General features: G+C 49.0%; 2 protein-coding genes across 4 annotated transcripts in view; both read right to left on the bottom strand.

The window, feature by feature from the left end:
- The window catches only part of Nutf2 (nuclear transport factor 2), an 18,901-nt gene extending 14,738 nt beyond the window's left edge, over positions 1-4,163 (bottom strand). The window contains exon 1 of one of the 3 annotated variants that reach the window (XM_090357413.1): positions 4,076-4,163. The gene's annotated coding sequence lies outside the window, so the exon portion shown is untranslated. Of the gene's footprint in view, positions 1-3,823; positions 3,915-4,075 lie in introns of those variants that run through there. The other 2 variants (XM_090357414.1, XM_090357415.1) reach the window with 2 other exon arrangements.
- Positions 4,164-8,092: 3,929 nt separating this feature from the next.
- Thap11 (THAP domain containing 11) lies at positions 8,093-10,220 on the bottom strand. Its single transcript, XM_090357420.1, has one exon. It carries the CDS (start codon positions 9,689-9,691, stop codon positions 8,768-8,770), a length of 924 nt encoding a protein of 307 aa, XP_090213546.1. The 5' UTR covers positions 9,692-10,220; the 3' UTR covers positions 8,093-8,767.
- Between the last annotated feature and the right edge of the window lie 3,109 nt (positions 10,221-13,329).

Genomic DNA, 13,329 nt, shown 5'->3' on the forward strand with positions numbered 1-13,329 from the left:
GAAGTGGTGCTGTGGCTCAAGTGGTAGAGCATTAGCCTTGAGAAAGCCCAAGGATAGTGGCCTGGCCCTGAGTTCAAGCCCCAAAACTGGCAAAAAAAAAGTGGTCTCATGATCTCCCATGGAGTCTCAGCCTCCCATGTAGCTAGGATTACAAGTTGTGCACCAACAGTTCTTGACCAAAATTTGAGCTGAACAAAAATGAGTATCCTGAGGAGCATTGCCCAGTTGTAGACTGCTTGCCTAGCATGTTCGAAGCCCTGGGTTCAATTCCTCAGTAACACAAAAAAAAGCCAGAAGTGGTGTTGTGGCTCAAGTGTCAGAACACTAGCCTTGAACACACACACACACACATACACACACACACACACAAGTGTACAAGGACAGTGCCCAGGTCCTGAGTTAAAGTTCCTGGACTAGCAAAAAAAAAAAAAAAAAAAAAAGATAAAAACATGAGCATCCTGATGGGGCCACTGACTCACATCTGTAATCCTATCTACTCAGTAGGCTGAGATCTGAGGATCAAGGCTCAAAACCAGTCCAAGGAAAGTCTGAGACTCTCATTTTCAATTAGTTATCAAAAAAAAAAAAAAAAAAAAAGGTGGGACACAGAGCTGTAGTTCAAGTGGTAGAGTGTTAGCCTGGAGCAAAAAAAGAGCTCAAAGCCAGAGCCAGGAGTTTGGCCTAGTGGTAGCGTGCTTGCCTGGCATGCAAGAAGACCCAGGTTCAATTCCTCAGTACCACATACATAGAAAAAAGCCTGAAGTGGTGCTGAGGCTGAAGGAGTAGAGCTCTGGACTTGAGAAAGCCCAAGAACAGTGCCCAGGTCCTTAGTCCAAGCCCCACAACTGGGGAGAAAAAAAAAAAGGTAAGCATCCTGATATGCTGCTCCTTGTTTGTAGAGCCATATTCCAATCAACCCACATCAGGCTGCACTTCCTAAGGCAGTCCTACCTGATAGAAAGAACACAAATATGATTTGGGAGAACACCAGTGTTCTTTTATCTCCGAGAACTAGATGGTCTGCCAACTTCAGAAAAGTCAAGAACTTTTAGGATCAGGATGTCTAGAAATAGCTAACTCCAGACAAAGAAACTTTAGGAATTTTTAAAGGAATTAGAATAAAAGGGAGTGACCCAAATTCCTCCTATTCTTGGATAATCTTGAAGAAAGAACAGGATCTTTTTGAGCCTGAAAGTGCTGGCGCAAATGGGGCTCAGTGGTAGAACATTTGCCTTGTACACAGGAAAACACTAGGTTCAATCTCTAGCACTGCAAAAAGAAAAAAAAAAAAGGAAGAAAGCATCTCTATGGTCAAGCCAGCCAGTCTTAAGAGTATACATGAATCCATAGCCATATACTATAAAAACCTGTGTTCTAAAACTACCAAGTTAGCTGGGCGCTAACCAGGCTGAATGATTAGTGGATTTCAACTGCCCAAAACCTTTCAAGTCAGGAACACAGGGGCCGGGAGTTTAGCCTAGTGGTAGAGTGCTTGCTAGCATGCACAAAGACCTGGGTTCGATTCCTCGGTACCACATACATAGAAAAAAGCTGGAAGTGGTGCTGAGGCTCAAGTGGTAGAGCTCTAGACTTGAGAAAGTCTAAGGACAATGCTCAGGCCCTGAGCTCAAGTGCAGACTGGCAAAAAAAAAAAAAAAAAAAAAGCAAAACAGAACAAAGGCTGGGAGCATAGCCTAGTGGTAGAATGTTTGCCTAGCATGCACAAAGACAAGGGCTCGATTCCCAGGTACCACATACACATACACATAAAAAGGTGAAAGTGATGCTGTGGTTCAAGTGGTAAAGCTCTAGCCTTGAGAAAAGCCCAAGGACAGTGCTTAGGACCTCAATTCGAGCCCCAGGACTAGCAAAAAACAAAACAAAACAAAAAACCCTCAAAAAAAATAAGCAATGACCAGAACTGGACACCAATGACTCATACCTACTTGGGAAGCTAAGAATGGAAAGGTGGGATAGGCAGGCAAGTTTGCAAGATCCCTTTCTCAATCCACACATGGGTATGGTGTACATGCCTATCATCCTAGCTTCAATGAGAAGCTCAAAATAGGCAGATCAAATCCGTGCACAGTGGCTCACGCCTGTAATCCCAACTACTCAGGAGGCTCAGATCTGAGGACTGCAGTTTAAAGCCAGCCTAGGCAGGAAAGAACATGAGACTTTTACTTCCAATTAATGACTAGAAAACAGAAAGTAGCTCTGTGGCTTAAGGGGTAAGGCGGTAGCCTTGATCTGAAAAGCTCAGAGATAGCGCCTAGGCCCAGAGTCCAAGTCCCATGACCAACAACAACAAAAAAAAAAGGAAAAAAAAGAAAAAAAATGGCAAATCGAAGTCCTCGTACTCACAAAGGCAGAAAGTAAGACTCTAGGAGCTGGGAATATGGCCTAATGCTAGCATCCTTGCCTAGCATGCATGAATCCCTGAGTTCAATTCCTTCACTACATATACAGAAAAGGCCAGAAATGGTGCTGTGGCTCAAGAAGCAGCAGCTCAGAAACAGCACCCAAGCCCAGAGGCTCAAGCCCTGGACTGGCACAAAAAAAGAAACAAAAAACCAAGTACAGTGGTTTTCCACATTTTGGCCCTAACTCAGCCCTAAGAGATCTGACATTCTGCTTGTTACTGAGTCCAGGTCTGCTAAGACTGAACTGCTTCTTTAGTACATGGGAAAACTGATCCAGATGCTGAAATCAAGGCTGTAAAGAGATGCTCTCTCTTCCCCAAGTCCCAATGTGTTCTCTGAACTAGTCCCTTAATTTATCATCAAACAGAAGTGTTTGGAAACCTGCCTAACACTATCTCTCTGGCCAGATACCCAATGCCATTAAGGGCAATTTCTAAAACCCCAACTAGCTTTCGGCTTTCTGCCTATTTCCAGGGAAGCAGTCAATTGAGGAGGAAGCTGGCTTTCTACAGCTTTTGCCACCCTGCTTCAGAAAGGCACAGTCTAAACCCTGAGCCTACTACCCAAATGTACCTCATCCAACAAGGCCGCTTTCACCTTGGCCTCTTCTCAAGTACTGGGCTCACAACACACACACACACACACCACACACAACTCCGCCTAGATTCTACTTCCCCTGCATTAACTCCTCCCTTATGGTTCCATTCTTAAAGGAGTTATCCTCTCCTGCCTGGAAATCAATGATGACCGGTAAGTTTGGATGTGAAGATTGGGCTGTGCCTGAGAGGCCTAACAAAAGCCTTTGGAGGCTCACATATCCAACCTCACCTACTTAGCTTCTTTCCCCGGTAACAGAACCGACCCATAAGCTGGGAGCTGGTCAATGATAGAGAAGGGTGGAGGCCGAGCCTACCAGCCTAGGGACGCCTCACATAACATCCAGGTCTTCCAAGACTGACCAGGATAAAGTCCCACGTGGAACCTCCAACCACCCCAGATTCCCTGATTCCATCCTCCATGCAAGATAATCCGGCCTAAATTCCACCATCGGAGAGGTAGGTTTTTTGGGCACTCCCAGCAGGCAGTTAAGCAGAGAAGCGGACTATATATATGTACGGCAGGGAACCAGGTGAGGGGATCCAAACCCCTCACCCAGGGGCACCAGGCAGGCACCCTTACCCATGCTGGCTCTGGAGCGAACCGGGTGTGGCGCCGCCCATCCCCGGATCTTCGCCGGCAGGTGGCGGGACGTGGGGCTGGGGTCGGCCCGCTAGCCAGCGTGTAGAGCTTTTGGGATTCGAGCAGGATGGGCCAGACCAGACGGGGCGGAGCCCTGTGAACCCCATCCGGATGGTCCGGACGGAAGAAAAAGGCCCTGGCCACAGCAAAGTCCGGCTCACCAGTCATAGCACAGCCCGGCTGGGATAGGCGTCTGTCTAGCTCTCAGCGTTTCCCACCGGCCGCTGCCACAGAGGACCGGCGGGAGGCGGAGCCGCGCGCGACACATGGCCCGGGCCCCGCGCGGCTTCGGGCCGCCAGGAGGGTGGGGAGGGGAGGGGCCTCTCAATGAGTCGCAGCAGAAGCTCCCGGCAGCCCAGAGCGCGGCTCTTGCAGCCTAGCCCTCGCCCTGGCGCGCTGGCCCCAACACTCACCCGAGGGGCTGGCACGATGGCGGCAGCAGCGGCGGCAACCCAGCGCGGTCTGCGACCGACTGTCCCTTCCCCCCTGCCTTCCTTCGTCCGCCCCGCTGCATTCTGGGAAACGCAGTCCGGCCGTCCACCTTTCAGGCAGTAGCGCGGTATAACAAAACTACAGATCCCGGTGGGCAACGCGCGGAGGCCCAGAGACGGCCAACAGCGCGGGAGGAGAGGTTAAAGCGAGAGAAGGAGGCTGCCGGGGCGAGCCCCTGAGAATTGTGGTCTAGCGGAAGCCTCTGGAACACGGAGTTGGCGCCAGGCTAGGTTCACGGCTCTGTTGTCGCCCGGTCCCAGCCGGCCTGGCCCCGCCCAGGCTGTGCGAGCTACAGTGGATGTATTCTCCTCCATGAGTCTGGCCCGGCCTCGAATTGGGCCCTCCTGGGCCCCTGGACCGTTTCCGCTTTCGAAGCTCTCCCCTCCCCACCCCACCCGAGCCATAACTGTTAGTTTGGCTCACTGAGTGTTCTTGGCCCGCTGGGGTGGAAACCCACCATTTCTGCAGCCCCAGTATTCATCATCCTGCCCCGGGACCAGTGGGGTTCAAAGCTGGTTTAAGACACTTTTCCGGCCAGGAGACTCAAATGTCCTATGTGAGGTTTGGTTGGATGTTACTCTCACATGTAGAGAGGTAGTAGTAGTAGTATTTGCCAGTCCCGGGGCTTGAACTCATGGCCCGTGTACTGTCCTTGAGCTTTCTCAAGGCTCTACCGCTTGAGCCACAGCACTACTTCCTGTTTTTTTTTTTTCTGTGTATGTGGTACCCAGGGCCTCCTGCATGCTAGGTAGGCACTCTACCATTAGCCACACTGCTGGCCCAGTAGAGATTTTCCTAAGACTTTTATTTCTGCTTTCCTAAGCACACAGGGTAGTTGAGTTTAATGTTTGTTAAAGAAAATTATTTGGCCAGATTATAAATAATGCTCCCACCCCTTGGCCTTTAAATGCCTTTTTCGTGGTTTGCTTGGTAACACATTTGAAGGAAGTCTATTGGACAAAAGGGGACCAAAGGAAAGGTAAATGGCTTTAAGATTTCTTAATGCATCCCTGCAGTTCTTCAGGGCAGGAATCAGGTACACCTGTCTTCCAGAAGTTTAGCCACACCAATCTCCCAGGGGATGACCAGGCTACGCTTCTTGATCCAATACCAGGTGCGAAAGAGCGATGGTGGCTCACACCTCTAGCTACTCAGGAGGGTGAGGTCTGAGGATTGGCATTCAGAGCCATCTACAATTAACAAGAGCCATAGCTCACAAAGTAGAGCTGTGGCTTAAAGGGGCAGAGTGCCAGCCTTGTGCAAAAAAGCTTAGGAACAGCACCCAGATCCTGAGTTCAAACCCCACAACCAACAACAACAAAAAAGGCCCAAGACATTCCAGAACTCTTTGCCTTACTAGATGATTTTTTTTTTTTTTTTTTTGCCAGTCATGGGGCTTGAACTCAGGGCCTGGCCACTGTTCTTGGACACTTTTTGCTCAAGGCTAGCACTCTACTACACAAGCCACAGCTCCACTTCTGGCTTCTTCTGAGTATGTGGTACCAAGGAATCGAACCCAGGGCTTCATGTGTGCTAGGCAAGCACTCTATCACTAGGCTATGCTCCTGGCTCCAATTTTTTTTTTTCTTTTTGGTCAGTTATGGGACTTAAACTCTGCGCCTGGAGTGTTATTCCTGATTGCCCTATCCCTTGAGCCACACCACTTCTGGCTTTCTGGTGGTTAATTGGAGATAAGAGTCTCAGGGACTTTAGTGCTTTGAACAGTGCTTCTCATAACTCAGCCTCCTGAGTAGCTAGGATTACAGGCGTAAGCAACTTCATCCAGCTTAGATGATTCTTTTATTACTCAACTACTAAGACTATATTGCTCACTTAGTGACACATCTGCATCTAAGGCCTCTTCTCACTCCCTTAAAGACAAACCATGTTACAACCTCTAGACACCAGAGGTTCCAAAGAACCAAAACAAACAGAAAATGTCACCTCCACTAACAGTAGCTCAAGGATACACTATTATGGCTAGGGGCTGGCAAAGATCAAGGAAAGAGTAGCAATGTTTGAGACTAGTCCAGTAAAAATCCAGCTAGCCTAGAAATGCACTGTTGAGTTTCTAACATTTAATTACCAGCCAGAGCTAACCCTAGGAAGGCAGAGATTCAACTCTTGCCAGAACTGGGCACTTTTACAACCTAAACAGCACCCTCTAGAAGACTTGTTTCTCAAGTAACAAGAGGTCAAAAGGAGAGCAGACACTACAGTTTTAGGGCAGTGTCAACTCACGGGATACATAACCTAAGTATGTAGTTTTATCCATAAGAAGTTATATTTTAGGAAGCCTGGAAAAAAAATTGTGTCCTAACACCTAAAATAAGCAGGCATCTTAAAACAAACAAAAACTCATTAGCTTGTGCATTACTTAAGCCATAGAATTAAATGTCACCTTTGACTCTCCAATATGCAATGTTTTATGTGTGTGTTCCAGCTTGAAGTCAGGGCCCGGACACTATCCCTCTATCACTTGAGCCACAGCTCTCTTTCTGTTTTCTTTCTTTTTTTTTTTTTTTGGTGGTAAGCTGGAGGTAAGACTGTCAGACTTTCCTGCCCAGATTGGCTTCAAATGGTAATCCTCAGATCTAAGCCTTTTGAGTAGCTAGAAATAGCCAAGGAAAGGGGGCCGGGAACGTGGCCTAGTGGTAGTATGCCCACCTAGCATGCATGAAGTCCTATGTTTAATTTCTCAGAATCACATACATAGAAAAAGCCAGAAGTGGAGCATTGGCTTAAATGGCAGAGTGCTAGTCTTGAGTAAAAAGTGTTCAAGGACAGTTCCCAGGCCCTGAGTTCAAGCCTCAGGACTGGCAAAAGAAAAAAGAAATAGCCAAGGAAGTAGTGCTGTGGCTCAATGTGGTAAAGCACTATCCTTGAGCTGAAGAGCCCAAGGACAGCATCTAGACCTGGAGTTTAAGCCCCATGACAAAAAAAAAAAAAGGTAAGTCAGGGCTGGGAGTTTGGCCTAGTGGTAGAGTGTTTGCCTAGCATGCACGAAGACCCAAGTTCGATTCCTCAGTACTACATACATAGAAGAAAGCTGGAAGTGGTGCTGAGGCTCAAGTGGTAGAGCTTTAGCCTTGAGAAAGTTCAAGGACAGTGCTCAGGCCCTGAGCGCAAGCCCAGGACTGGCTAAAAAAAAAAAAGTAAGTCAAAGGGTCACATATCCCAATTCCTCAGTGCCCTCTACTGATCCAGCTTTTTCTACTGAAGGTGTACTAAGGCCGAGGTATATGTACAAGAGTCATTGTGCCTGAAAGAGCCATGGCTGGTTCTAGTTTTAATCATCACTGGTTCATTAAACTACATTAAATGTGTAGTAAGATGCTGTATAAAGCGTAAGGGATGAAACAGTGAGCAAACCTCAACTCTTGCTGAGAATTTAAGAAATAATTTTAAAAACCTTCAGAGCAGAAGGAACTCAACAATTTAGCTTAGTTCTCAGTTGCACTATCTTGAAAATGCAGGGAGAAAATTCATGAACTGTAAACAGGAATTATTTGGTGCAGTTTACAAATTCTTTGGCATGAACTGGACCAGAACTTTCTTTTTTTTTTTTTTGCCAGTCCTGGGCTTGAGCTCAGGGCCTGAGCACTGTCCCTGGACTTTCTCAAGGCTAGAGCTCTACCACTTGAGCCTCAGCACCACTTCCGGCTTTTTTCTATGTATGTGGTACCGCAGAATCGAACCTGGGTCTTCATGCATGCTAGGCAAGCACTTTAACCAGTAGGCCAAACTCCTGGCTCCTGGACCAGAACTTTCTAAGGACCTTATGAGACCAGAGTCTACATATTTAGAGCTTCTTTATGGGAAAAATCTGGTCATTGAAAGCTCCACTCTCTGGATTAGCCTCTTTTAAGCCAAAGTCTATTTCCCCACATTTCAAAGACACTTCACTGAGTTTTCATAAAAAAATGGTGAAACCCAAATAAAAACCTTACTTTTTCTTTAATTTGTTTTGCCAAACAAACACAGTGAAAACTTTAGTCTGACTAATTGTACAGAAAATAGAATTTGTAACCAGTAGCAAACATAACCAAGTCCCTGGCAAGCTGGATCTCCATCAGCAAGTCATCCTGACATCCAGATCCCCTGGGCAAATGCCCCCATCTGTAGGGAGATCCTAGGAGGCAGAGGCACAGATCAGCTAGTCCCTATCAGAATCACAGACTGCATCTCCAAAGGGTAAGCATTTTAAAAAACTGATGTTACTTGAATCTCTTATCACTACACACAACAGAGTTTTCTCAGATTGATGGCCAAGCTTACTATGTGGTTTTCCCAAACCCCCAGTCATTGGGTATCCCACCTTTATCCCTCCAGGTAAGTCTCAGGTTCAGTGTTTCTGAAGCCTCTGCTTAACCAGAATCTGCAACATAAACTGGGGAGGGAGAGTAGACAGTCAGTAATGCTGGTGTCACTATAACAGAGTCTGAGGCCCCAAACTCCTGCTTCAAGAGGGAACAAGTGAGGGTGCCAAACCACCAGCCAGTCTAGCTAAGCCTCACTACTGTCAACCAGAATATAGGGGAGTTCAACATCGGCCTGGGAATTCCTTGGGCTGGAAGGGGTCCACCAGTTCTACAGGCTGCAGGACGTCCCGTTCACATTCCGTGTTTCTTCCGGATGACAGCCATAGCAAGCAGGCGATCCTTCTCTCGAAGTTCTTCCCGCAGTTTGGCCTCAGTGAGACGCAGGTGGCGGATGCTCCCCTTCATTTCCTTCATCTTCACTTCCATCAGCGCCAGGATATCCCGCTGTTCATTCAGCTTGCGCAGGAGCTCCTCTTCCGTGGTGCCTGATGACAACGAGTACGAGTGGTCGGAGCCAGTATCAGGAAAGCCCTCTTCCCCTACTACCACCAACTGGGGACCCATGGGGCACTCAGCGGCCTCCAACCCCGCTGTTGCAGCCTCTAGCTCCGATGCCGCGGCTGCGGCGGCTGCGCCTTCTGCGGCTGCGAACTCCACTTGCACAGTAAGATCGATGGGCTTTGCATCATCTCCGGCGGGAGTGGTGGGCGCTGGTGGCGCGGATCCTGGAGCCTGGCTGCTGTCTACAGCGGCCTGAAGGGTGAGGAGCACAGCTGCGGAGGCAGACACCAGGTTCGGCTGCAGCTGAGAGGTCTGAGCACTGGAGGCGGACGGCGACGACTGCGGTTGCGGGGTTTGCTGCGGCTGCTGTTGTTGTTGCTGCTGCTGCTGTTGCTGCTGCTGCTGCCTTCGGCGGGCGGCTGCAGCCCCTGCGGGTCGGCGCGCTACTTTGCGCTCATTCACGCCGCGCAGCGGGAAGATGGTGGGAACGCGCACCGTGTAGGTCTTGCGGCCGCCCTGGAAGTGAACGCTGCACAGACGGTGGCCCGTGGTGGGCTGGAAGGTGGAGAAGCACCCACTGACGCCGGCACGGGACACGTTCTTGAGCCAGAGGCGCCGTAGCTCAGCGTCCTTGGGAAAGGTATAGAAGTGCAGTGCCTTGTCCCGGTGCGAGTTGTTGTAGCAGCCGGGTACGCAGCACGTAAAGCCTGGCATGGCTACTCAACGCGGCCCGGCCCGGCCCACCGGCCTCCTGCGCTCTTCGACGGCCCGGTCGGTGCGCCACCACCAGCTCCCCGACGGGCAGTGCTGCGCGAGGCCTTGGGCGGCCTCTCACTATTGCCGCCCGGCGCAGCCGGCTACGCTGGGTGCCCCGTGCCCAGAATACGCTGCCTGCTGGCCCGCGCCGCACCGCGCCGCCTGCCTGCCTGCGCTCCGGAGTCTGCCCGGGGGACTCCGCGAAGGACCGCCTGGAAAGGAGGACTACGCCCCCCACAATGCACCGCGCCACAAGCCGCTCACTTCCGGGGCGGGGCGTGCTTATTCCGGCTTCTTTCCAAGGGACCGCAACAAACCTCAGAGAGCAGATTCTTTTCCAGACTCGGCTCGTCTTCGGGCAGCGAAAGAAGCCTATTCAACTGGAACGTTGTCGTACACACTGCCCATCACAAGGATCCGGAATCTTGATGGGGGCGGGAGGGAAATACGCGCCTCACCTTTGCGCAAGCGCTGTGGGTATGTGCCCACGGATACTACAAGTCCCGGGATGCTCGCGAGAACTCAGACGCTTCGGCCCGTAGCGCCGCCTAAGGGAAACACCGGGTTACTGCGAGCCGGGTTTCAGGGGAGGCTGGCTATGCTCTTCACCCCATCCCCTTTTCTGGACCGGATTCTGTAGGAGGGAAAGGAAATCTGTGCCTCTCTTCCCTGGAGGAGCCAAGGAGCCACCATTTCTGCTTCGGGAGATCTCTTCCCTGACTATCTGCTTTGAATCATTCATAAGCGCCTACTGTGCTCCACACACAATGCGGAGTTGCGGAGACCTGTCCCCTCTCCCCCTCCAGAGGAACCCCACCACCAGGAGGGAGAAGCCCCTGCCTACTAGGTAATAGATGAATAGATGGGAATACACGCAAGTACATGTCTAGTCAGAAATAAACGCTAGGAAGCAATGAACTTGAGGCCTTGAGAGGGTGGAATGCTGAAAACCTTAATAGGGAATGGTAGCCAGGTCTTGCCTCACCCCCAGTCTCACCCTGAGAAACCAGCCTTTTGGGATCCTTAGTCAGGAAAGAGCTAGGCCTTCCATTAAAGAGGCTTCTGTTACTAAATGGTCAGAGAAGCAATAAGAGATCTTAAATTGGACCATATGAGAAAATTGGGAATTTTATTGTGCAGACGATTGGAAATCATGAAGTTGTTTTTTGTTGGTGGTGGTGGTTTTTGTTTTGTTTTTGCCAGTCCTGGGGATTGAACTCAGGACTTGGGCACTTCCCTGAGCTTCTTTTTACTTAAAAGGCTAGCACTCTACTACTTAAGCCACAACACCAATTCTGGCTTTTTCTATTTATGTGGTTTTGGGGAATTGAAGCCAGGGCTTCATGCATGCTAGGCAAGCTCTCTACCACTAAGCCACATTACCAGCCCCCATGACACTTTTTGTTTTGGGCAGTGGTTGTGGGGTTTGAAGTAAGTAAGGCCCTGGAGCTGTGCCTGAGTTCTTTTGCTCAAGACTACTGCTCTACCACTTTGAGCCATATCCCCACTTCCTGTTTCCTGAAAGTTGATTGGAGATGAATCTCATAGACTTTCCAGCTAGGGCTAGTTCTAAACTACAGTCCTCAGATCTCAGCCTCCCTGAGTAGGATTACAAGTGTGAGCCACCAATGCCCAGCTGTCCAAGACACTGTTATCTCCAACTACTCAGAAAAAGCCAGAAGTGCTATGGTTCAAATGGCATTAAGCAAAAGAAGCTCAAGGACAGCATTTAGGCCCCGAGTTTAAGCCCCAGGAACACTTTCCCCTCCCCCACCCCAAAGAAAAATAAAAGTAAATAAACATTTCAAGAGCCAGGTGCTGGTTGATTACACTTGTTATCTTGGCTGCACAGGAGACTGAGATCTAAGAATCCCAGTTAAAAGCTAGTGAGGTGGGTTTTTTTTTGTTTTTTTGTTTTTTGGTCAGTCCTGGGGCATGAACTCAAGGCCTGAGCACTGTCTTTGGGCTTTCTCAAGGCTAGAGCTCTACCATTTGAGCCATAGCACCACTTCTGGCTTTTCTTTTTTCGTTTTTCCTTTTTTTTTTTGCCAGTCCTGAGGACTGAACTCAGGGCCTGGGCACTGTCCTTGGATAATTGTTGCTCAAGGATAGCACTCTGCCACTTGAGCCACAGCACAACTTCTGGGTTTTTTTGTGTATGTGGTTGAAAGGAATCAAACCCAAGACTTTGTGCATACTAGACAAGCACTCCACCACTAGGCTATGCTCCTGGCCCACTTCTGGCTTTTTTGTTGTTGTTGTTGGTGGTGGTGGTGGTTGTGGGACTTGAACTCTGGACCTCTGCCTTGTCCCTATGCTCCTCAGTTCAAGGCTACCACCCTACCCCTTGAGCCACAGCACCACTTTTCTGGTGGTTAATTGGAGATAAGAGTCTCATGAACTTTAGTGCTTGTGCTGGTTTTGAACCATAATCCTCAGATCTCAGCCTCCTGAGTAAATGTGAGCTACCGCACCGGGCTCTACTTCTGGCTTCTTTTATGTATGTGGTACTTGAGGAATCAAAGCATGTGTGCTAGGCAAGCACTCTATCACTAGGCCAAACTCCTGTCCCCAAGTGAGGCTCCTATCTTCAATTAACCATCAAAAAGCCAGAAATATGGCAAAAAAAAAAAAGCTAAGTAAGAACAGAAGATCCTGAGTTCAAGTCTTAATAGCATAGCACAAACACATAAAAGAAACAAATCTTAGCTCTTCTACAATCTGCTCTTCACATGGCTGCCAAAGAAAACTTAATTACATTATATTTCTACTTAAGTCCCTCCACAGGTTTCCTATTCCATTTAGAACACTATCCAGATTCTTTCTAGAGCCTGCAAAATCCCATGCAACCTGACTCTTGCTAGTCTTTCTCATTCCTCCTTTCTTCACGTTAACCCAGTTTTGTTTGGTTTGTTTTTAGTCCCTCCCCCAGCTTCCCAATACTGGGGATTGAACCCACTCTGTTACCTATCACTTAAGTCATGTCTGTTTGTACTTTCAGCTAGGAGCTAGGATCTCACTAATCTTGTTTAGGCTGGCCTGGAAAGTTGTTGTTGATGTTGTTGTTGTTGTTGTTTTTGTATGTGTGTCCTAGGGCTTGAACCCTGGGCCTGGGCACTGTCCCTGAGCTGTTCAGCTCAAGGCTAGCACTCTACCACTTTGAGCCAAGCATCCCTTTCAGTTTTCTGGTGGTTAATTGGAGTTAAGAGACTTTCATACCTAGGCTGGCTTTAAACTAAGATCCTCAGATCTCAGCCTCCTGAGTAGCTAGGATTACAGGCATGAGCCACCTCTCCTGGATGGAAACTATCTTGATCCTCTGCCTTCACTTCCCACATAGATGGGATCACCAATGTAGGTCTATGCCTGTTCTCTCCTCCTCCTCCTCCTCCTCCTCCTTCTTCTTCTTCCCTCCAATCCTGGGTCTTGAACTCAGGGCTTGGGCACTGTCCCTGAGCTTCTTTTGCTTAAGGCTAGCACTTTACCACTTGAGCTGCAATGCCACTTCCAACTTTTTCTGTCGATATGGTACTGAGGAATCGAACCAGGGCTTCATGCATGCTAGATAAGCCACATTCCCAGCTGTAATTATTTTT

The sequence above is a fragment of the Megascapheus bottae genome, chromosome 24 (genome assembly GCF_031878675.1).
Source record: "Megascapheus bottae isolate mThoBot1 chromosome 24, mThoBot2.hap1, whole genome shotgun sequence".
NCBI classification, from domain to species: Eukaryota; Metazoa; Chordata; class Mammalia; order Rodentia; family Geomyidae; genus Megascapheus; species Megascapheus bottae.